The sequence below is a fragment of the Plectropomus leopardus genome, chromosome 9 (genome assembly GCF_008729295.1).
Source record: "Plectropomus leopardus isolate mb chromosome 9, YSFRI_Pleo_2.0, whole genome shotgun sequence".
Classification (NCBI taxonomy): domain Eukaryota; kingdom Metazoa; phylum Chordata; class Actinopteri; order Perciformes; family Serranidae; genus Plectropomus; species Plectropomus leopardus.
In genome coordinates this window covers 15,589,406-15,614,931 of record NC_056471.1, presented here as the reverse complement: position 1 = coordinate 15,614,931, position 25,526 = coordinate 15,589,406, and the positions used below count along the sequence as shown (strand labels likewise).

At 41.0% G+C, this 25,526-nt stretch overlaps 1 protein-coding gene across 2 annotated transcripts in view; it reads left to right on the top strand.

Annotated features, from left to right (window-relative positions):
* The window catches only part of adamts2a (ADAM metallopeptidase with thrombospondin type 1 motif, 2a), a 143,959-nt gene that overhangs the window by 84,884 nt on the left and 33,549 nt on the right, over positions 1-25,526 (top strand). For both annotated transcript variants that reach the window (XM_042493311.1, XM_042493310.1), the window contains exon 4: positions 23,192-23,397. In XM_042493311.1, the coding sequence (XP_042349245.1) occupies positions 23,192-23,397 (206 nt within the window). The remainder of the gene's footprint in view (positions 1-23,191; positions 23,398-25,526) is intronic.

Here is a 25,526-nt window from a genome sequence, read left to right as displayed (position 1 = left end):
GCTGCTGATATGATGTTAAAGCCATTAAAAAGAGAAACACTGTAAACAATTAAAGTCTTCTTAAAATAACTGCTGGGAACACTGTTAAATGTTTCACCAACAAAGCTGTCATCGAGGCCTTTCAGAGGGGGAAAAAAAAAGAATCTGCCACGAGGAGCTGTTTTCAGATTTCAGCGAACAAAACAGGAATACTGCTTTGGTGGAAGCAGCCACACTGTCACAACCTCACAGTGTGGGTTATTTTTACTCTGAAAGCGGATAAACACGGCAATTACTAATGTTTAGCTGAGCTGCTAAAACACCGAGCCTGCTAAACCCTGCTAATTAAGTCCAGAGAGGTAAGAAAAGGAGGAATAATTCTGTCGAGATATAAAAAGATGTTATTCTTTTAGTGGAGGAGTTTTAATCTGCTTTAATCACAGCTTTGATGGGTTTGTGGCTTTAATGCCTCCTCTCTATTGACACACCCACACAATCTATGAGGAGATCCCTCAGTATATCTTGTGTGTTTGTGCGACGCTCTTTGAAACTGTTATTTCATGATACTAACGGGCGTATTTATTTCCCACAGCAGAATTTACCTGGAGCGCAAGAAAAACACACACAGAGGCAGACACGGTGTCTTCCTGTGACAGGCGTGTTGCTCCCTCTGTCTGGGTAGTCAAGGCTGAGATTGCTAATAAATAGTGGCCAGTGGCCTTCGGTATCACCAGCAGAGAGAGATTTGTGTCCTCAAGCCTGATTGGTCCAGGCCTGAGGAAGAGACAAACCATCTCATTAATCAGGGAACACTGTGGGGACACAGTGTGTGCATTTCTGTGCCACTCACACTTGGCGCTGGTGGCACGTTGTTAAAATACTGCGCTTGTGTGTGTATAAGAGAAGGACAGAGACGGAGAAAGTGTGTTGTGTGTGTGCAATATTATGTCAGGTGATTGAGACAGCAGCAGTGCAGAACTGAGCTGATGGATGACAGATCACTGGGTGTTAAAGGCCGCAGGAGCAGCCATGACTCACACACACACACACACACAAATGCCTGTGCACAAACTCCTAGCAGCAAAAGCTGTCACATTACTGTCCTACCTGTGCTTACATTCCTCCTATCACCAATTTTCACCTTTATGGCTGCCAGATAAAGTTTAGTGCTAATAATGGCGTTACTGTGCGTGCAATACATGTGCATCCCAGCTGTCAGTCATAGCTTGTGAAGTGTGCTGATTAGTGATCAGTGTTACTGCATTGCCTATTTCATGACTCAAATGTTTTGAGAAACATATTTTAGTTTGCTGTTTAGCTGTAAAATGAGAAAATTGCTCCAGCCCATTAGCAGAGCTTGGTGCATTGCTCAACTTGTTCCAATATGGCAATCGGGTCAAAAATGTTCTCATTCTACAGCTAAACAGTACACAAAAATCTTTCAATTTGTTTCAAAAACATTTGAGTCAAGGAATAGGCAATGCATCTTAAGCAGCTCTAGGGCTGTACCAGACACATCAGGTTTTGCCATTCAAAAGGAATATTTGATAATTCATTTTTATTCCATATAAAGTTTTAAAGTTTGAACGGGTCCAGTGTTACTGTGGCATTTCATGTTAACAACCCAACGGCATTAACAGATCAGATATGTGCAACAACATTTTTTGCAGACACTTGATATCAAGCAAAAGTCAGAGACTGTGTTGTATTAAGTTGCTGTGAACTTTAAATTCACCAATTTTAAGCAGAAGAGAGAAGACAATGTTATCTTGAAGCCCACGGTGCAGGGTCTCTTTCTCGTCCGTGCCGCTGCATCATGAACACAACTGCTTGTAACAAAGAGTGATGTGAAAGTCAAGAGCACTCACTCTGCAGCAAAAATCTTTGGACCAAAACATCCCCAGAGGCACATGGCCCAGCACACTGACTAGCAATTAATATAGATAAATAAATACACAACGACTGCTCAATTTGAAGCTATTTCAGTCAACTGAGGGGTCTCCGACTGATGATTCAAATGTCTGATTTTTAAGGGGCAGCGTTACTTGATTCATATTTGATTAGTACTACCTAGTTTGACCACTGTTCACGAGCAGTGATTGAGATGATTAACAGCTCTATTAGAGACTCCTCAGCTCTGACTGGTTGTTGTTGGTGCGTGGTAATAGCTTCTAGAAAAAGCCATTACAAGCAGTAGGCAGGAGTTGTTTTTTTTTTCTCCAAAAATATCTGTCACATGTAATACTTTGTGGATGCAGTGAAAGTTTCAGCAAATATCAGTTAGTTATTTTCACAAAAAGTTACCAAGTGTAAGTTTTTTGTTGTTTTTTTTAAAGCTGTTTAGTTTCTTGTTGACACTGTTTTTCTGCTCCTGTGTGCCTCACTGTGTCAAACTTCCAGGTTAATGGCTCACACCCAAATTGTACATGTAAGTGCATACCTTATGTAGATTAATCTTTTAATCAAAAGCAACAAAACCAGGCAACATTAAGAATCCTGGGATTATATTCAGCTAAAACATGTGAGGTAAAGTGTTGTGCTAACATATGGAGAACAACAATGATTCAAATTCAGAGTGAGATTACAAATAAACACTGCATCATGGGATTTACATTGCAATAAGTTGGTTTCTGTCTCTCCACTCTAATCTCATATTAGCTCAAGATATGGTTATGCAGAAAGATGTGGTACATGTAAATGCCTATGAAAGAGAAGGTGTCTGTGTAGCTTTGGACTGTGTTAAAAAAAATCTTCTTTGCATTTCCAGTAAGTCCAAGCTGACTGTAATTCCTCAAAATAGCACCCAAAAGCGAACGCTGCATCTGTCATCACAATGGAGCAAAATGTATTTTCCTTTCTTTGTAACCAAGAGCTTAAAAATGGGTTCTCAAACTCTTTGTCAGAACCACAGTTTGACAACGCAATGACAGTAAAAATAGACCATTTTGAACAGATGTTCAGAGTACACCACTGATTTAGCAGCATAACATCTGAGTCATGATGGAGAGTTTAGAAAGAGGATTGAAATAAATGTAGCAAAATTGAAGCACCTTTTCCATTTACTCATTCTTCTTTCTTTTCAAAACAAAGCACTGAAATTCAGATGTGTGCTAGTAGCCTCCAAAGTAATCACAAATCGCTTGCCTTAAGCAGAGTTGAGAAACGGGTTGCAAAGGTCTGGTAACCTTTTGCTCCCTTATGCCACACCCCCAGAATTTTTTCTCATTTTTTAACTTGTAGTTTTTAGGCCAAGCCAACACTTAATCATACCTATATGACAGATTAGGTTTATTTCCACAGACAAATGACATATATGACTGTCCCCAAAACAAGATTTATTACCGTGCTAACAGTCGCAGATTTAAACACGTCTTTAACATTATAAAATGATCAGAGTTACACTTTAAAACTTTGGGGTTAGGTTTAGGCAACACAGGTAGCTGGTTACATTTATTAAAAACAATCATGTTTTGGCTTTAAATAAGTACTTTGTTAATTGAGTAATGTGAGTAATGTGGTATAGGTCATATAACATGACATGTATGATATATATCTATATATATATACATATATATAAGTTGAAGTATTCTACATTATCTTACACATTGAATTAATATTACATACATTAAAAAGTATTGTGTTGTATTTCTCCATCTGCTGGTGGGCCATCACGATAAGACACTTATTGATCACTAAAATTAGGTGAGGATAAAAGTGGATATGTTGATATGGGTATCGATTATTGGCCAAATGGGTTATTATTTATCAGCATATCAGATATCAGATAAAACCCATTGACTTTGAGACAAAGGAGCCGGAGGAAGTGAAATGTTAACAGATTCATGACTCTTCATTGGGGTTCTCTATAGGCTGGTTGCAGTCAACCGTTTTGGCCGAAAAAAAGACCATAAAAGGTTTAATGCAACATTTTTCTCCTCAAGACCATCACACACATTAATGTGTAAAATCAGTGCCGTGTCCCTTTAAAAATGACACAGTAATCGCACTCATAGATATCTTCGGTTTTTGTTTTTTTGTTTGTTTTTTCATTACAGAGCAGTCTTCAACTTGTAGTCATCTTTGGGGGGGTATATATGATAAACTTTTACCATAAAAAGTAGTTGGTCACATTTAACCTCAAGCAGCTTTTGTTGCTCAACATTTCAAGCGTGAAGAGGAAAATGTCTGCTTCACTGTGAACCACAAAATTAGACGGTGAGTGCACATCAGAGTCTCTTGCGCTCTGCAGATAAGGTACCTGATCATTGCAGAAGATGTGCGATTCAGAACTAGACTAAAAGATTCATAACTGTACTGTTAAATGATGAAGCAGTCCATTGTTGCTGTTATTGCATTAAATAAATCACAAAACCAACATGGCCACAAAAACAATAGTGAATCGTAATGATGTTATTATGATAGCACAACTTCTAAATTAGCTAAAATATGAATTGTTGAATTAAGTCAGCTGTCATGTCTCTTCTCTTTTTTTTCTATCTTTTTATATCACCCTCCCCTTTCCTTTCCTTCCCCCCATCTCCATCACCCGTTCTGTCCTGGAGGTAGCCCCAGGGCTGCCAGGTGTGTGTGTGTGTGTGTGTGTGTGTGTGTGTGTGTGTGTGTGTGCGTGTGTGTGTGTGTGTGTGTGTTTGTGTGTGTGTGTGTGTGAGAGAGAGAGAGAGAGAGAGAGAGAAAGAGAGCTTATCTGAGTGAGAAACGTGCTCACCTGCAATTTTTACAGCTTCTACGCAGCAAATCCACATCTTACTTTAAAGCTTGTCAGGTTCACTGTTTCCAGTGTATCCACATGTAGCTGAATTATTCTCTCTCTGTCAACGAATCATCAAGTTCATGTTTCATTGGACATTTGGATTGTCTCCACTGCTCCCATATCGTTCCCTCTCTTAAACGACAGCAGTTTCCCCTCCGACAGCAGTTTCCCCTACCCCATATCAGGAAATTTTTAAAATTGAAAAAATGATTTGTAATAATTTCAAATACATGAAAACAAAATCATTTCATACTAAACCCTGTAAAACCTGGAGTGACATCACCTTTCTTGTGCTGCTTTCAGTTGCATTTCACAAGTATTTAAACCTTTAAACTCTAAGAAAATTTGAGAAAAACATGGGTAAGCATCTTGGTAAGAAATGTTCAACAAATTGCAAGAAATTAGTAGATTTAGGATTGTTTAATTTTTTTAAGTAGGGGAAATTATTTCAAATTATCAATATATATATCAAATTATTTTAACAAAATTGGAATTTTTATACATTTTTTACAAAGTAATTTCCTTGTTTGTTTTTTTATTTTAATTTTGTTAAACAAATTTTCAACAAATTTTCTTATATTTTTCGTAGATCTTGCAAATTTTTGAGTCTTTTTTTTTCTTTTGTTGCTCATTGCCTTCTCACCATGTCTCACCAAGAAAGTAAGCCTATTTGCTCAGGTTTCAAAGAGTTAAATGCCCATGGCATTGTAACAGCATTATGATAGCTGATATATACACTATTTGCTTGGGTTATGAAAAATCCTAACCTAAAGATCCGGTTACAGGCCAGAAAAGATTAAAGTCCCCCTCCAGACAAATTTTAAAGTATGTATACTTTGCTATATAAGTAATATTCTGTTTAATATTGTTTTCCCACATAAAGTAAAAACTCTAGAGTAAGTAAGTAAACTTTAGCTAACTGGTTGTGGCTGAGGCACCATTAGTGGTTGTAAAATATGCAGTAATATCTGTTAAAATGAGGTTTTTGGTAGATTGTGGAAGTAAGCTTCAAGGTCTGGTTTACATCCAAAAACTACAAATTCTACCATGTTTGCTGTTAAAACTTTCACTATGCTAATGCTGACTCTGCTCTCTGTACTGACAAGTCTGCTCTTTGTTGGAGGTTTCAGGTTTCTTTCAAGATGTTGTATTGAAGTCTGAGTCCATATTAGACAACCATTTGCTTTTGTATTAGTGACGTAACTAATCTATTTTGAATCTTAGATTTTAGGAAAATGCTCAGAAATTGCACCCTTCAGTAGAGGAATGTGAAAAGGAACATGACAAACTTTGTGCAGATATAAATCAATGAAGTAAAGCTTTGAAAATTTAAAGGACATAGAAGAAAAACAAATTTTTGAGTAGGAATTTGCTCTCCATGGATCAGCAATAGAAAAGGAGGCAAGTCACTATAATAGCAGCATGTATACACAGTTCTGAAATTAGCATTCTGGTCTTGCATATAATAGCGTGTTGGTACTCCAAAGCTTTCCAATTATTAATCAACTAGTGGTCTTTTTGCTTCAATCCATAAATGTGCCATCAATATCAGTTCCTCAATGAGTGACTCAAACTGTTGACAAAACACACCTGAACCATCCTGTAAAACACACACGCAAAAATCCAAAGCAATATTGTGGTGGGTCACTTCGAAAATAATTTCCCTCCCATCTATATTCCCCATTCGACATACTGAGCTGCCAGCCACGGGGTCAGAGCCAGCGAAGGGAAAGGTGATGTGCTGTGTTTAAACGAATGAAATATTAATAGAGTCAGCCAATTAAAATAGGGGCAGCCGGAGTGTCCCAGGAATCCAGAGCAGACATTAGCACAGTACTAATAAGATGATTTCCATCAGCAATAGCCAGACAATGCAGGTAACGACAGCCAGGGCCACAGAGACCTGGGGTGGGTGGGCAGAGGGTTGGGGAACTGAAGTCTGACTCGTGCCTCTGCTAGAGGGGTAGAGGAGGGCCGGGTGGTGAGAGGGGTGTCAGGACGGCCTGAAAAAAATGAACGAAAGCAAGATGATGTTTGTATTGTTTAAGTAAGTGATAAAAGATGTGGAAACTGTGCTTCTTTGTGATTCCTAAACAGTGTTCAGTCACTCTGTAACTGCATTACAATTGAAAGAAACACTGATTACCTTTTCTCTTTCTCTCTTTCTCGCTCTTTTTCCCCTCCTTTCTCCCCTTGTCTCAATGCAGTTCAATGTAATTCATCAGGGAAATGGGGATTCTATGAGTTTGTTACCCACATAAGTATACACACACACACACACATGCAGCAGGCTGTAGTAAACACAGTAAAATAATCTAAAAACAGAATAATATATTAACAATTATTCACAAATAATTAACAAGCAAATGACTTCAAGAACAACCAGTAAGTTTCAACTGATATTGGAGAAATACCTTTTATTGGATTGCTTTCCATTGACCATGTGTGTGCTGTAATCTGCTGACTCATCATTACTAAAGGACACACAGGTCATCAAATCACACTCCTCTTTTTTCCCGCAGCCTCCCTCTCTCTCCTCTTTCATGGAGAGCTACAGTATTACTATTCTTAGCAGGGGGACGCAAAGTTCTCCATTACAACCCAGTGGATACTGATGTCTACTCATGCTTTTTGTTGGCCCCCGTGTGTGTGTGTGTGTGTGTGTGCGCGCGTGTGTGTGTGTGTGTGTGTGTGTGTGTGTGTGTGTGTTGTTTCTAGAACTAAGCTACCTTAAGCCAGCTGCATCTCACATGCCTCATGCATGGCTTAACTGAGCAAATGCGTTGGTGTTTCTGTATACTTGTAAGTATATGCGTGTGTGCTTGTGTGTGTCATTTATCCACGTTTCATTCTTTTTCCGCGTGTTTATGTGCATGTCCTGCTCACATTATCCATACACCCTCCATACCGACTTCTTTTCTCTCTCACACACAGAAACACACACTCTGACACAAACTGACAATGGATTTATCACCGCATATTAACCTTTAACATCCTCACCGTTATGTAATTCAGTATTATTTAATTTACCTCAGTAATGCAATGTCAGTAATCCTTTCGGAGTGATTCACGGTGTAATATGCCAATGACAGACAGAACAAATACTTGGCTCGCACGATGTGAGTAGGCACACTTCCATATGTGTACATGCACAAACCAGCATGTCAACACGCACACACACACACACACACACACACAGTGGTATTCACAGAGTAATCAGCGCTGCAGCTATTATTAATGAGAGGGAACCAAGTCATTAATATTTAAGCAGTGTCACTGGGGCCAACGCCATGAGAGTGTGTGTGCGTGTGTGTGTGCATGTGTGTGTGAGGTCTGTTTGTGCGTGTCCACATATAGAAGAGGGGCAGAGGGACTATAAGGCAATTTCCTCAGGCAGCGTAGTGAGACCTACTCCATTACAATAGGATAGACAGAGATGGAGACATATTACTCCCTTAAACAGAGAGTGGGAGGAAGACAAAAACAGAAATATCTGATTTTGTTCCTTGTCCTCTGGTTCCCGTCCTCTTCTTTCCCTTTTTCTCCTGTCCGTCAGTGGGTTTTGCTCTGTGGAGGATGAAGAGGCTCGAATGGGAAACAGCAGATATCTCATTACATCACACTGGATAGGATGGGCCTGGGAGCTTCCTGTGTGTGTCTGTGTGTCCGTGTGCACGCGTGCGTGCGTGCGTGTGTGTATGTCCGCACTGCCAGCGTGAACCCTTCTAAATGAACACTGTTGGGGATTGCGACTCTTTGGTCTGTGTCTAGTCCGCCACCCTGGGCATGCTCTGGTGACAGCACACACACACACTTTTTCTTGCACCCACAGACCAATATGATGGAGTCTAAGGGTGAGGGTGTGAATGGCTGAAGAAAAGGTTTGGCATAAAAATTGTAAATAATGACATTAACTCTTGCCCTCTCTCTCTCTCTTTATCTCTTTGTCTCTCTCCCTTTGTCTCGTCCCCACAGCCTCTTTCTGTGTCTGGGATTAGTGGGTATTACTTGCTCTGCAGAGCGAGGAGAATGAGACAGGGTTACTGTCAGTTCCTAGATTGGGCGAGTGTGGAAAATTTTCCTTTATAATGACCTTTCTTTATTAAATCTAGCTGGAGGACATACAGCAGGTTGTTTAGTCCCCCCTGAGTGGGCCGTCTTTATACAGTAACTGCCAACAGCTGTCTTCAGCCAAGTATTTCTGATTGAGACATTGTCAACATGTTGATGGAAAGGTGATTAGTTAACCCTTTGAAACCTGAAATGAAATCACCTGTCATGTGCTGCGTTCACACAGCCTTCACAAGTATTCAAACCTTCGAACCATGAGCAAATTGGTTTGAAAAATGGGAGAAGGGGCAATGAGGAACTTAAATAAATAATATATCCCGCAAATTGCAAGAAATTAGTAGATTTAGAAATTTGCTTTTAAAAAAGTTAGAAAATATCATAAATATAACTTTGTTTCAGAATTTATTTATATTTATTTATTGATTTATTTATTTATAAAACCACGATAGTTTATTCACAAGAATCAGCTTAAATCTTTTATCCCACCAATCAGCCATGAATCAGCATGATAGTCTGTCCAAAGTTTAACAAAACTTTGTGGGAATGAGGTGGGTCACTTCACCATTCCAGCTTATGCGGTTACACAGATGGGTCCAAAGGGAATGATTAGGTTCTTATTTAATAGACTGTATGTTAAGTTCAATACTGTGGCTACTGCTTATAGTACATCCACATAACATTCATCTTACTCTATAATGGCATTCTGCCATATTACATTATGTTTATTGAGTAGTGGAGTGGAGGGAGCCACAATTTCCATATATACTTCCCCACTGTAAATTAGCAGTCAATAGTGTACTTTAGAAACTACATTTTCCCACTTCCAGTCACATTTCTGTGATAATTGTGAAGATACTTTTTGGGATATGCTAAATGTAGTGTTAATTTTTTTTTTTTTTTTTTTTTTTTTTTTTTTTTAAAGGCATTATCGGTATTGCTCAAAACCTCTCCTTTTCCTTATTGTAAAATGTTAAACTAACTGATTTGATTTGAATCTTGTTACTAAGCCCTGCCCACATATTCTGGGTCACAGAGAAGCTACAAAATCTCAAAATGCTGTTTTACTCTGACTGCAAGGTTATGAATAGGTTATAAATATGTTAACTTTGTTTCTGAAAAATGACAATTTTACTGTCTGGTAAATTGCTCGAAGCACTTTGATACCTGTGAGGCTCAGTGGCCGTTGCCATGGTGAAGACATCATTTAGAGGTGCAAATCAGAGCTGTGGCAAATTCTAAACTTGTCATAGTTATTTCACTTCCCTTCGCTTAAAGGTATACTGTGCAGGATTGTTGGTTAATGTTTTTCAACAGACTCTTCGGTGAAAGTGAACATGAAAGAACAAATCAATCCCAGAGTCACTGTCATTTGGCGTTTCGCCTCGCTATGCTAGCGTTTTTTTGGTGCTGTGACTCTTGGATGCCTGCTGCTTATGGTCTGACACCTGGTCGCTACTTTTTAGAAAGCCCTGACCTCACCTGAGTGCTGCATGGGTTCATGCCCAAAAGCATCCTGAGCACAGAAAATAAGGGGGGGATGCAGAATGCAGAAAAATCACCACTCACTTATTGTTGGTCATGACGCATGACTTGTTTTTTAGGAAAATCCTACATAGTTTATCTTTAACTTTTAACTGACTTAACTCTCCCGATTAGATGTTCACAGTTTTTGTTTGACTTTCTATCCAGATGCAGATTTTTTCTATGTAGCTATTAAACGGCACCTAACCAGAGTATCCTTCGCAAATGAATCCAGTCCTCCCAATAAAATTGCATCTTCAGCCATTTTTAGCAGCATGTTATTGTGGCTATGCAGTAATGATAGTTTTCTCAGCCTCTCTGTGTCCAGTGTTGTAGAACCTGAGCTTAGCCATGATCTCAAGACCACTTTTTGAAGGTTTCATCAAGAATCAACCGCATTTTTTCAAGAGGCATCAAAGCCACAGCTGTGGAGATATCACTGAATTGTGTGCAAAAAGGGAACCGTGAATGTGGGTGGTTAAGTTGATTTCAGCTCTTTAGTGTGTGTTTGTATTTGTTTGCTCATAGCAACCAAAGGAACATTCCCACATGCAAAATTTACCTCTGCAGTCCTTTTGAGTATTTTAACAAGACATCTCTCATGGTGCACTTATACATCCACACATAAATGCTGTATGGCAATATGAGAAGTGAATGAAGAATAATTTTCATTAATTTTCTGCAGGTTTTGTGGAAGTTTGGATCTTTCACATCAATTTGATGGTTGTACGTAAGTGTATTGTGCAGCAGTAGCATGCACAGGCATTTTATTGGACAGGTGCTTAAGCGAAAAAAAAATGGCACCCCCTTTATTAACTTAGAAAAAATAAAGTTACATACAGTAGCACACATTTTACTTACATATATATTTATTTCAACACCCATACACTCAATGGTTTAATGTCACAAAGTGACAATCAATGTTGAGGCTTAAGGCAAACACTGGACAGGGAGACGTGGATACTGCTGGGCAGGGTGCTAGATTATGCATGCATTAACTGTGGTGGCTGTGACAAGGGATGATTGGGGGGGAGGGCCGAGTTAACCGTGTGTTTTAGTGTAAGATTGTGTGTTTATGAGTGTAGTCATAAAGCATTATGAATTACCATTATTATTCACTATGAATGCCTTCATTGATTCCTTCATCTTGAATCTACACAGAATTTTATGCATCTGGCCCCAGGTCTTGTTTCAGTCTCGATACTCTCTGGTCTTGGTCATGATTTGGTCTCAGCTTAGGTGGTCCTGACTTTAACACTGTCTCTGTCATACACCATCAGAGATAGTGCTGTAAAGGGCACATTGAGTATTTTAAACTCGGAGCCACATACTGAAATCAGATTTGATTCTGCTTTGTTTAAAAACTTTGTCATGATCCCATCAAAGAGCCCCGGTGGTTGTTCCCTTATTGGCCATCTGCCTGTGTGTGCAGGGATTTGATTACCAGGGAGCTTCATTTGGACAGAGAGACGGGGAGGCCGCACTGGTAGCTCCCCTATCCTCCCTTCTCAAGGATAGAGTTACCTTTGCACGGAAGAGGCTGCATTGATTAGCCATATGCCCGGGAGGTGGGGGGGGTTTGCAGCCTCACCCTGTGCCATCACGGTCACCTCTGGGGGACTGCAAGCTGGGGATGTTAGAAGATATATTGTGTATGGGATACTTTCCCCCAGTGCATCTTTGCATTAAGATCCTATCTCTCTTGGTTACCAACAAAGCAGTGCTCATGTGGACATTAATATGGGAAGCCTTTGCAAGGGTTTTCCGGGAATGATGCGATGCAGGAAACTGCGTGTCAATCAACAGATAGACCAGCACATGGCTTTGACACATGCCCGACTGACAGTTGCCAAAGATGGACTTGTTTGTGTGATTTCTCTAGCATGTTTTGAGGCATCTTCGCAGCTTGACTTTAAACCTGTTTTTATCCTATTTTTCTCCCCTGTTGACAATATTTTTCTGCACAGATTTCACTCCAGTGGCCATGTGTTTGATACACGTGCAGCGTTCTGTCCAAAGGAGTTCGTTGGAGGTGTGATCTTTACATAAACTTGCCTCCTCTCTGTCAACATTAGCCTCTGTTAAAGAGCGCTAGCTGATTATGGTTTTGATTACATTTTATCAGCCGCTCTGTCAGCGCTGCTCCCTGTACAGAGCCGGCTTTGTAAGAATGATGAATGGCTCTTTTAATTGTTTCTAATTGATAACTGCTCTGAAAGACTTTGTTATGAAACACCGCCAATTTAGTAACACCGATACACTGTAGTGCCTTATTAATTCTCTCCCGTCTGGCTAGAGGACTGTGCGATTGAAAAGAACTCCGTCTGTGCGTTTGTGGGCCGACTCGGCAGTAATAACTCGTGGTGTGAGAGCATGCCAGTTCTTGAATGCCAAAACACTCTTTATTTTTTATTCACCACCCTGCGTCCAAATCTTATTCAAGTCCTCTGTGCCTTAATTGTTTAAAACAATAAAATGATATCTCTGCTGATTTACTACCCTGCTCATGTATCTGTGTTAGAGATGCTATATAGCTATGTTACAGCCTGGCTTACATGTTTATCATTATCATTTGTGATGAGGTGATATTGGATGATAAATCCTCATCCTGCCGCCCTTTGGCAGGCATGCTGGGGCTCGGCTCTGCTGGTGAACTTGCTTGGCGAGAACATTTGCATACATATTGTCTCACACCTTTAGATAGACTTTTTCTTTCTCTCGCCCACTCTTACTCTATATCTACCCTTTCAAAAAAGTACATTTAATGAATCAAAGAGGAAATGAAGGAAGCAGGAAAGGAGAGGAATGTGAAGATAAGGATGGTTGAAGGAGAACTTGTAGGTGGTCAGTAGGCCATTAGACTGAGACACCTGTAACCTGTTTGTGGAAGCCGCTTGCACAGGTGAGCTGTTTTAGTGGCCTTTGTTATTTGGCTCTTCCCACCGACTTTGCCTCCAGGGCAAGTTTTTACTGGTCCACTTGTGGTGGTCGTCTTGTAAAAACATTCAGGTGTTGACATGAATAATCTCATCAGATAATTTGAGAGCTAATAATGAGTGGCAGGAAGGAGAAAGGCAGAGGGATAAAGATCTGAGTAAACTCAAAGAGAGGGGACATTTGCATTAGACACGACTGTTGACACACACCTTGTTTGACACTTTTATCTCACAGCAGGTCGAAGCATTAACACCAAGGCTCTGCCATTTGCACTCTGTATATTTTAGCATGACATGAGTCCTGTTTATCTTGTGTTAACAGTCTGTTTGATTGTCAGTTGGCTGTTATAAAAAACAAATCAGCTTAATTCATTAGCCTCTAAATGCTGCTAATTAACAAAACACATATTTCCTTATGTTGATATAACATAGCGATTTACCCAAAGGTTTCAGCTTCGTAGGGCTGTAGAAATTGGTTGCGATTCTAACCAAAGCTTTAAGATGAAGAGTGAAAAACCTACTGGCTAAAAGTGTGTACATCTCTACCCTTCCTGGACTCAGGTTTTGGTTGTTTTTGTTGTTGTTGTTGTTTTTTTATTCTTTTATTTTTCTCCACTGCTCCCCCTCCTCTGCTCCTCCCACATCTCCACTTGCTCCATCCCTACAGTGCTCAGGTTGACAGATGCTTGGCTGGCTGGCCTGTCATAATAACTGTGGTGCTGGGTGTCTCAGGTGGCTGGCGTTGGCTGTTCTTTGAGTACTTCACAGCCAGGACAGGACAGGACAGGACAGGACATTTCCTGGAGCTATGGGTGACGGGAGGAGAAATGAGGATATGAACAACGAGGACAGGGGAAACAAGCGGGAAACAAGGGTTTTAATATTTGTTGATTTTATTGCTTTTTATTTAAGACCTCAATAAATTGTGGCGTTTCTTCCCAGTCAAAAAGGAGTGAAGATTATCCTCAGTGTACAGACCTGATTTGCACTCCCTGAGTTTGAAAGTGAGACTGAATAAGTATATGAAGAGAAGTAACCACCATAAAGTTTTCACGGCCCTCCATCCATGCTGCTCTCTACTCTTTAGCTGTTTGCCGGCCTGTCAGAGACATGAAATGGACACACCAGAACAATCCACACACACTGATAGAGGCACACCCGTCTGTTACAGAGCTGTATACAAGCTTTGCTCAGTGGGAAATTGGTTTAAAGCCCATTTTTAGCGGATTTAATGGTGCTTGTAAATTTGGTGGGATTACTCTTGGTACAGACGGAGCAGCACAGTGGAGAAGGGAACTGTAAATGTTACCTCATATAGTTTCAGTGTTGTCTATCCTTTTTTTCAAACTACTTTAAATGAAACCAGCTGCGTTTCCATGGAAACTTCAAATCCCCTGATGTAGCGCCGGGTCTAGCAGCAGAAGTTTGCTTTGACTCGCCTCTTCAGCAGTTGCTCCTCTAAACCATCAATCTGATTTGATAAACTCAGATTGATCCGGCCACAAACTGATTGAAGGAGGCCTTAAGTGTGACGATCAAAGTGTTTGTTGCTCAATTCTCCATCTCAATACTCAAATTCTACAAACTGCTGTTGAGGAAAAGAGTAAATCTCGTGAAGAATTCTGCCTATGCTTCAGAGAATGACCCGTAACAACCTCAGAATTCAGAGAGGAGACACATAATGATCACATAGGGACATATACACACAGAAAAAATAATGAATAAAAAAGAAGGGTGTAGGTTGTGGTGATTGGCAGCACCTCCACCCAAAACTCATGTATTTCTGTTGGAAACACTGTATTTATTAGTGCGTTATGTACACACTGTGTCGTGTATTGAAAGGGGACCCTATTAACTGTTACACTAACAAATAGCATGCTGGGTACAGCTTGCAGTGTTGAGTGTTAAGTTGTTGGATGAGCAATTTTCAAGACCGCTGTTGGCCAGTCGGCCCGTTCCGAACCAGCATGTTTTGAACGGACAATCAACAATCAAAATAAAATGGCTATAGAATAAAAGAGATCGAGAGAGGGACAACAAAAGTCAAAATACCCCCCCCCAAAAAAAAAAGTTTGAGATAAGAATAGATAAATAAAATGTAAAACATAAAATAAAATAAACAGGCCGAGGAAGACAGAACAATTCAGGGTTTTCAGATAGTGTAATATAATTCCAAAAATCCTCCCAGATTGGTTCCTTTGGGTGCATGAAACTTTTGTTAAATAAAACCTTCTTCTCTATGCATATAGTACTGCCACTCATACTTACCCATAAAACCTAAACATCAAAATGTCCATTATGCTTTGATTACAAGAGCTAATATTGTAGGAAAAAGAGATATGGTGACAGTGAATGTTTTGTAGGTACGTTTATCATAAACATTTCTTCTTTATGTTGATGTAAATGTAAAGCCAGCAGCATCAAGCTTCCTAGAAACCAATGAATTGTGTATGAACATAATTTTCAGGAGACAGGTTGATATATAAGATTAGAGGATGATGTGACAGGCAGAGAGGGGTTGCAGGGTTGGGGGAGAGAGATGGCAAGGGGGCCACAAACCCTTCAAGCCAGCAGGATGCTGTCTCTGCAGAGATTTATAGCTTCTCTGGGAGCTGGACCTTGCACCTCGCTGTCAACCTCTCTCTTTATCTCCCTGTTGATGCACGCGCACAGCTTCCCGGTAAGATTGATCCATAGTTTTCTTAAAGTAGACAGGCAGTGGAGCTTGATATGACAGTAGTAAGAGATGTCGATGAAGAATGGACCTTGTCTGCATACGCTGTAGTCTGCATGCTGGTGCTGTTGTGGCTGGAGGTGTTTTCGTACTTTTTGATTTCATAAGAGACCTTTATAAATGTCTGGCTTGCTGAGGCAGATATAGACAGACACAGGGAGGGACAGGCAGACAGGTCAGTTTCAGACTGGATGAGACCTGCAGTAAGCCCTATATCAGCCTGGCTTTGCTGTCTTATTGGACACTAAGGCTCTCCAGTTTACATAGATCCGCGGATCCAACCACAGAACGAAGAGAGAGAGAGTTTGGGGACATTATTGATCTTTGCCAACAATATTGCCTCCGTGGATGGAGATGATTGGATTACTGTGTTTTGAGATGTGTTTGTAATGTTTACATGGGCTGGTCTTCTTTGCTGTAATTATTGATGTGACAAGAGGCGCTCACAAGGCTCCTTGCAGATTGTGGGAAATATCGCCACTCAATTTGGTCTCATTTGTGATAACACCACCAATCACAAGTGTGACATCTGTCAATTTCAACCACAATAAAGCTTATTTCATTTGGCGGCTTTGCATTATGAATATGCAGGTAACTTTATAAAGAAATAGCTCAGCTCCACTAATGAAACGGTGGTACAGCAAGACACAAGGGGAATCGGTGTGCACCATAGTACCTCCCCAGCAGCCAACTCTATGTTTCTGACAGACAGACAGTTATGTAAGAGGGGAGAGCTAAAGGTTGCCTTGTCTCCTGAACCACCAGAAATCCACACAGACACACCGAGCAGCCATGAGGATAGGTGGCCATCTCGCCTGCTGATTATAAAGGCTGCCTTATGCAATATTGAAAACGGTCCCCTGCTCCACTTCAGGGAGCGCAGATAGATACAATGCATCAGCCTAAATATAATGGATCTTTGGACGTAAAACTCCAAAGCTCAGCCACTAAAAACATCTCAGCGTTATAGAAATCATGGTTCAAAATAAACAGCCCTAACCTAAAGCAGATATTAATAAATGGGCAAAGTTCAGTGCTTGATGTATGAATAATTATTGTGGTCTTCAGGGAGCTGTCCATGTAAAATTAGATTGCTGATTGCCAATCTAAATAATTAACGGCAGAACGATTATTGGAAGCATAGTTCACTATGTGTTCCACACTCAGCAGCCTTTACAGCTGTCATATGGCAGCTTAGAAATAATGAGCATTCAGTATGGGAACACTGTGTGGGACAGCATGGCATGTTGCTACCTGCCCAGATGCTAACAGCGGCTTTAACGGTCCGCTGTCCAAGCCACTCATCACCATGACAACCCATAAAGCTGTCACCAGGGAGACAAGATGTCCATGCCCAGAGCTATGTGACCAAGACGTGCCTGTAAGTAAATTAGTTCACATGTATGGATAACTGTGCCTCCAGGTGGACAGACAGCCTTGAACTCAGGTAAGCACTAATGAGTTCAGCATCTTCCCTCAGGCCCAATGCCACTCATAGCAAAATAACCAAAACACACAAGTCTGAGATTTTAATCATCACTCCTGAGGGAAGACTTTGTGGAGGCAGACACCATAAAAGTGTGTGCACCAGTTGTCAACTAATACTTAAATAACTACTTTTATATTACTTTTATAGTAGGCAACTTTTACTGTAAGGACTGGAACAAACAGGCAGAATTCTCAAATAGATTTCTACAATCAATAAAGCAAATAATCTATCATTATTTTTAAAGCCAAGACTACCCAGAGAAAATAAATGCATAATCGTGCATTTAAGTCACATAATCTTTTCTAATTTAGCTGCCCTAACCCCCTTACATCAGCTTCATTTCTAAGACTTAGTTGTATTTACCTTACAGTCCTGCAAGACCTTACCATAAACTGCAAGATTATACTTGAGTGCAAAGGCTGGGACATGCTGGACAGAACCAGTTGTATGTCATGTCATCTGACCTCAGAAGGCAAAAGTTTATAGTTTATAGTGTATAAAATTGTTCTAACCAAAATGAAAAGTCAGCTATTATATATATAAATGTGAAGTCACCATGTAGCTATGTATGTCTGTGTGTGTTTGTGTGTATTTACAATATGATACTGTATAAATTGCTATTTTGATAGGGCTGTACCCCACTCAGAATTATGCCAGCTGAATTGGATTTTGCTGTTCAATAAAAATATTCCACAATTCCGTTTGTTTTCCGTACCAAGTTTTAAAGTCTGAATGGGCTCTGCGGGATGTTCAGTGTGACAGCAACATTCACTAAATATAGTAAATACGCTTATGACCGAACAACACATTGCAAATGCACCACAACATTTTTTGATGACAGTAGATATCAGATAAAGCCAGAGACTGTATTGGATTAACTTGCTGTGGGCTGTAAAATCACCACTTCTCTTCCTTTCAGTGCAGTGTCCCTCACCATTCGTGCCACTGCCTGCAAAGAGTAGCGTGAAAGTCAAGAGCACTCACTCCGCAGCAAAATCTGGGGCCCAAAACATCCTCAGAGATACACTGCTCAGAAAAAAAACAACTGCTCGACTTGAAGCTATCTCAGTTGACTTAGGGTCTCCGACTGATGATTCGAGCCTCTGCCTTTCAAAAGGCAGCCCTACATTTTGTTATATTCCTCTATGTAAATACTGTATTTACTGAATTTATTTTGCTGCATGAATAAACCATGCACGAGGCAGTCATTTTGTTTTGTTGGAGGTCCATAAAACAGAGCAACCCAACTGCCAGAACAGATGTTGGCATTGTATCTTTCTTTAAACCATGGATCTGCAACATTTGCAGACAAATGAAACACCGGTTTTGCTGTTTGTTGGTCTCAAACAGTGTTCTGCAGTAGTCTACTGCTTGGCAGCCATCTTGCCTGGGTTTGTCGTTTCCACCTGTTAAAGTCAGCTCACATTCATATCATCTGAACCATGTCACAATAGAACTGTTGATATGCAATGTATAAAACAAACAGAGGTTAACTATCCATAGTTTGCTGAAATGTACAATGCAAACATTCTTTTCTGGCAACTGGGCTGAGCCAACAGCAATCAGATTCATCCAAAGGCAGATGTTTGCACACACACACACACACACACACACATACAGAGACACACACTTTGGTGCACACCTACCTTGAGGCTGGTCAGTGACCATCGTAAGGTTGAAGTAGGTCATTATACAGTAGAGCTCCTGAATGCGGAGCAGACCGATATGCCACACCTGACTGCCAAACAGTCACCTTAAACCAAAGGCCGCTGCTCAATAGTAAGATGTGGCTTGACCTGAATTATCATCACCATTCGCTCTCTCTCCTGTTGTGGCTTATAGTCTCTCCTTACACTGCTGATCCCCCCTCTCTCCCCACCTGGTATTCAGCGGGCAACCAGACATTCTTGACATTTTGCAAAGGTTGAAAGACAAAGAACCTTTGTCTCCTAATAAGGCCGCTCTCTGCACCCCACCTGAATGAGAATACTGGGGGAGAGAGGGGGATGCATGTAGGGTGGCGTGTTTGAGTGTGATGGAGGTGGAGGGGGGCGGTCTATATAGGATACAGACAGGAGAGAGAAAATGCAAAAGAGCATTGAGAATGGGTAGGTAGGACAGGAAAAGGAAAGTTTCAGGCTGGAAGAGACATGAAGGCTTGCATGTGTTTGTGTGTGCATGCAGGTAAGAGGTGTGGGAGGAGGAGGTTTGGGACTGAGAGGAAAGAAAAATGAACAATGTTACGATCAATCCCCTATCTGTAGGTTGATAACAGTTAGGTTTCAGAGGCTAATGTAAGCTATCGCTGTGAGAAACGTGGCAGCGCGCCCTGATGCTTCGCCTGCAGTCACACAGACAGACTCGGATGTTCTACAAGAGAGCGATATTCTCCATCACTGCAGGAGCTTGAAGCGGAACTCAAAACACCCAAGGTCCTTCTGGTCTCTTCTCATCTCTCTCTCTCATCCATCACACCCCTCAGCTCTACCTCTCGCCTCCCTTGCCGCCTCCCTCAATCTCTCTGGCACCTTATTCCTCCGCAGTTCTCTCTGAAAAACTTGCTCCAAAACAGCTGAAGCGAGAGAAAAATAGTGTTTCCAGCAAGTGTAAGCAAGGACAGAGGTGCGATAAAACAGAGAGGTTTAAACAGTTAGAGCACACCACCTGGTCAGGCACCTTCCAACCTTTGGTTTAGTGACTTCTTGTTTCCCACTCTGCCGCTGTCACTTTGAGTTATCTCTATAGTCCTTCCACTTACCATACAGCTGTGGCCCCGTGTTATGCAATGTCCCTGCATTGTCTCGCAGCTTTTCAAGGCACTGCAATTTTGTAAAGGCGCAGAGTTAAACGTGAGAACACAATAGTTTTGGGTTTTTTTTCTGTTTTGTCTCAACATTACATAAGCAAAAGGTAAAAATATCTGGACCTGTCTTTTAAAGCAGATGGTGTGGTTATGACATCAGGCTTGTTAAAGGCAGCTATAACTAGGAAGAGCCAAGGGTTGTTGTAAAGTGCAGCGCCTCAAATTCAGCTCCCTCTGCTAACAAGGAGAAGAAACGTTCACTGCGTGTGAAAACCTTTAAATTCTCCTCTCATAGTCTCTCCTCTATATTAATCTCTCTCTTTCTGTGTGGGTATTCTGTCACTCACTGGAATGTGGGCAGATATGGGATCATATTCAGACTTCCAGATTCATTCTGCGAGCGACTCAGGAGCCAATATTAGCCATGCGGTCGTTGTTTTACCCATGAGCCCGTTGCCTTGGAAACGTTGCATAAGAGGGAGTGGGAAAGCAGGATGCCCCTTGCTGATTGGGAGACAAGGTGGCAGATCTCTCTTCCTCTCCCCTCGTCTTCCCGTATCTTCCCCCTCGCATCTCGTTTCTTTTCCCTCCGCTCGACACTTGTTTAACTGCATGTGTCAAAACACTGGAGCTCCAACTGTCCCTTCATGCCACGTGTTGCATCAGCTCGTCCAAATAAAGCTCAAAAACAGCATATCTATTATAGTTAGTCTCCAGCTTAGTCAAAGCTCCTGTTGGAACAGTGATTTATGGCCCAATTAGACGTGTTTGTCCACGCGGCGCTCACACACAAGCACCTGCGTACACACTTGGAACACACACGCCGCTCCATGAGCTGTGTTGTGTGTCATCCTTGGCAGTGGGAGGCCTTGGCTCGAGTCAGGGAGGATAGTGCTTTGTTGAATCCGCCGAGACCACATGTTCAAGACTGCATGACTTGGCCTTCCATGGCTTCCATACAAGCAAGGCCATGCTGTGTCTACATACCAGGAGGATGAGAGAGACAAAGGAATGGTGAGGGAGGACAGCAAGTGAGGAAAGGATGGCCTTGGCTCTGGGGACAAGACAATTTATCTTGTGTATCCTTACTGACTCCAACTTTTTGCTTTAAAAAAGAAAAAGAAAAACAGGATCAGACCAGACGCCTAAAACTGAATACAGTCATGTAGCAGTCAGGACTGCAGTTTATCCAAAAAATGCCCAAACAACAAAACAACACTTTGTCTGCCATACCTGTGTAGGCGAAAAGAGAGACGTGATCAGTGATCTGAACGAATCAGGGCTGCTGTAGGTTGCACACTTTCCGATGGAATAACCTCAAATTGAGTTTCTTGTGTAATTAGCATTTTTTTTCCAGCATGTAGCAAGCCAAGAAAAGGAGCAGGGTGGGCAGCCCCTGTGTGAGGGAGCTGTCTTAATCCATGTGTTTAGCAAGCACCATCTGCTGCTTTTATTCAGATGGGAGTAGAAATATTTGGTTGATTAGGAGAGGATCTGTGTAGGATAGCCGCACCGTTAGCGCTGGTTACGAGGGACACACATGCTCGATTCTGTCAACTGGTGTCTTGGAAGGCAAAACAGAAGACAGATACACAGACATCAACATGCGAGTGTTCAAATGAGTGAACTTGTGCACGTGAATGTCATGCTTAACACACCACACGTGTTGAAAACACTAACAGTGTAGAGAGAAGCAGATTGGATTGAATGCAAATATGTGCAGATAGACACAAATTTCCTACTCAGTGGGGAAATTGAAAAGATTAAGGGACAAGGTAATTCATAACAATAAGACCTATGTTTGTTAATTTTTGTGAGTTTCCTTTCAATCAAACAGGACAAGATTTTGGTTTTAGAAGCTTTTTGGTTCCAGTTTGTGGTCAGATTGTAGTATAAATGGCTGCTTGCTACACTGGATCTCCAAAAATAATTGTTGCTGCTTATTGTCATCAAACCAATAGCCGATGGGTTCTCAGATTGCTTTCCATTAAGAAAAAAATTTTGATGGGCAATGTGCCACCACCATCCATTGTTCAAATCCACAGAGATTGTAAGGTTAAGGTTAAGTCTTGCTTTAGTTTGGGTTTAGATCAGATTGTTTTTGACAAATGATAATTCCAGTTTAATCAACTTGCCAGAGCCACAGTATGAGAATGTAGTCAATTTAAAAACCACAAAAATTCATTTTTGGAGCGCCCTATAGCTCACCTGGTACAGTGGGCGCCCCCATTTACAAAGGCTATGTCCTTGCCGCAGTGGTCATGGGTCGGATTCCACCCTCGCCCTTTTCTGCATGTCATCCCCTCTCTCTCCCACTTTCACGCTATAGCTGTCCTATCAGAATAAAGGCATAACATGTACCCAAATAGTCAATTTTTAGAGTGTTACAAAGAATTAGGATTGGTCCATAAGTTCACAGGCACTTTTTTTTAAATGTTGGACTTTTGTCCTCATGCAAACTGCATCTAAGGTTATTGAAAAAGGACATTTTGTAAAACTTACAAACTTACGTACAGTGTGAAGATTTGAGAAACTTATCTTTCATGTCTTAATGTGTGGACGGGGAAGTTTCTGGCATGCGATGTCAGATTGTGCACCATTATCAAACTAGGCGACATTTTTGCACTGACGTTCATGGCCAAAATAGTGCTGGTCTTCCACTATACAGGGGTTGCAGAGGCATCTGAAAGCGCTACAGAGGTCACCGCTGCATTATATAGCCGTTGGATAATAGCTTATTTTCAGGCTCCTGATTGGCAAACATCTTCTTGTTGCTTGTGTGATTTGGTTATATTGCTGCTGACATGTGCTTAGTTGAATGCTCGTCAATAAATTTAGGTGCCAATTTTCTATAGCTAAAATAACCCTGTTGTTTTTCTGTCCTCAGGTGCTGATCTCGGTGGTCTGATGGACCTGGAGTCTTTGTACCGTGGCGTGGAGCAGAGTATCAACCACACACGAGCAGGGCGAATGCGCAGACAGAGCCTTGACAGGGCCTACAACATCGAGGTGCTGCTGGGTGTCGATGACTCGGTGGTCCAGTTTCACGGGAAGGAGAACGTCCAAAAGTACCTGCTAACACTCATGAACATTGTAAGTGTTGCCAGCAAACACACACACTAACACAAGCAAACACAGATAGAGAAGTGATATAGTGTGGATTGATGGAGAGATAAATAGAGAGATAGATAGAGAGATGTACATATATGGAACTTTATATTTCTACATCTCAGAGTCAAATGTTGTAGTTTTTAATCCACTACAATTTGTGTTGTGTGAGTTACTGATTACATTTTTATACTTTTCCTGTCCAATGAAACAAAACAAAAAAATAATTCTAATTTTCTTCTAAACTCTAGATGTGTTGAGAAAATTCTCCTACTTCTTAAGCTAAAAGAACTATTTAAAAAGCCTTTTGCATCAGCTGGAAAATGCGTCATTACAAAGCTGAATACAGGGCTATTTTTCTAAGCTCATAAAAGTTGACTTTCTGGAGTTACGTTGTTCTCACAGGACAGTGACACTACAAACATATGATGATGTTATATTATATGATGCATTTCTGTAGATTAAACTACCCAGCAGGATATAAAGGAGTTAAAATTAACATGACCTTTAGTATTTACAGCAGAAAAATGCAACACATATTAATGCCTTGGGAGGGAATATTATTCCAAAAACATCAGATATAGTATAAAAAAAACTTAAGACTTAACTTAAATTTTTATTTAAATGACCACTTTTACTTTTCATACTTAACCACATTTTGCTGATAATACTTACATACTTTTACACCATTAAGATTTGGAATAGAGAACTTTTTACTTTTAGTGGAGAATTTTTAGCTGTGTGGTATTAGTACTTTTATTTAAGTATAGGATCTGCACATCACGCAAACGTCATGCTATCACACACAAACATATAAATGCATCTTCATATAAACCTATCGTCTCAAATACCCTGACATGACATTCGATGACTTATTCTAAAAAATAAAATCATTAAATGGGAAAACTGTTCCATCTGAGTTGAATGTGAAGTAAGTCACAGAGAGGTCAAAGAAAGAGGGTAACACACACACACACACACACACACACACACACACACACACACACACACACACACACAGAGCAACTGAATGAGGATTCAATTCCCTTCCTACATGTTCTCATCCAGCAATCAGCCGCGGGTAATCCTTTCTTCTCTATCTGAATATGATGAGATTTCATTTGTTTGAGTGTGTGTGTGTGTGTGTGTGTGTGTGTGTGTGTGTGTGTGTGTGTGCGCACACGTGCATGCGCGTGCGTGCGTGTGTGTGTGCATGCATGTAGGTGAGCCTTGTGCTCTGAAGGGGCTCCTACATATCATTTCATCAGGCTTTGTGTCATGTCATCATTCATTGTGAGTGTGTTTGTGTGTGTCTGAAAGGGAGAAAAAGAGTGAGAGAGATGCAGAAACAGCAGGCAGTATGCTCCAGGCCACAACAACACTTAGCCAAGCACTCAAACTCCCAGGTGTGTATGTGTGTGTGTACATGCGCTCATGTGTTGATGTGACACTAAACACACTGCAGACTTTAATCTTTGCAAATTAAACCTGTGGTGAGAGTGCTGTTTGCACGCATTTGCACGCATGCGCACACCGCATTCATGTGTACGCATGATTGTGTGCGTGCTCCTTGTTTGCTTTTGCTTGTATTGCGACCCACTGCGCAAGGAGCCAATCTCCGACTGTTAAGCAGGTGCAAGCATACAGCAACAAATCCTACCACACCTCTTTGTCTCAGCTCAGCGCTTGAGAAAGAACAAGAGCCGCTGTGCTCTCTGCCTCCCCTTTTAGATATTTGTTAGACAATATAGGAGAAGGGAATACGCAGCCTTGTCGCAGCCCCCCTCTAATCTGTGGGGAAGAGATGGAGAGACAGAGGGAGAAGGAGTATTTTAAAAAGCGCATTCGGAATAAATTACTGACAGCCAGATAAACAGAAATAAATAAATAAAGGCTGCCTCCCACGCGTGGCATCTGGGCGACTTTCTTCTTGAAAGTTTGCTTTGCTCACTTCAGGATGGGTGTGCTCTCTCTCTCTGTTTTATTTCTTTCCCTCTGTCTTTCTCTCAGCAGCACCGAGTCGCTCCACACTGAGCTCTTTTGCATCGTTACTCCTCCCTGGCTGGGGTAGTTTATGGCAACAAATCCTCAATGATGTTAAAAAACTTTCCAAG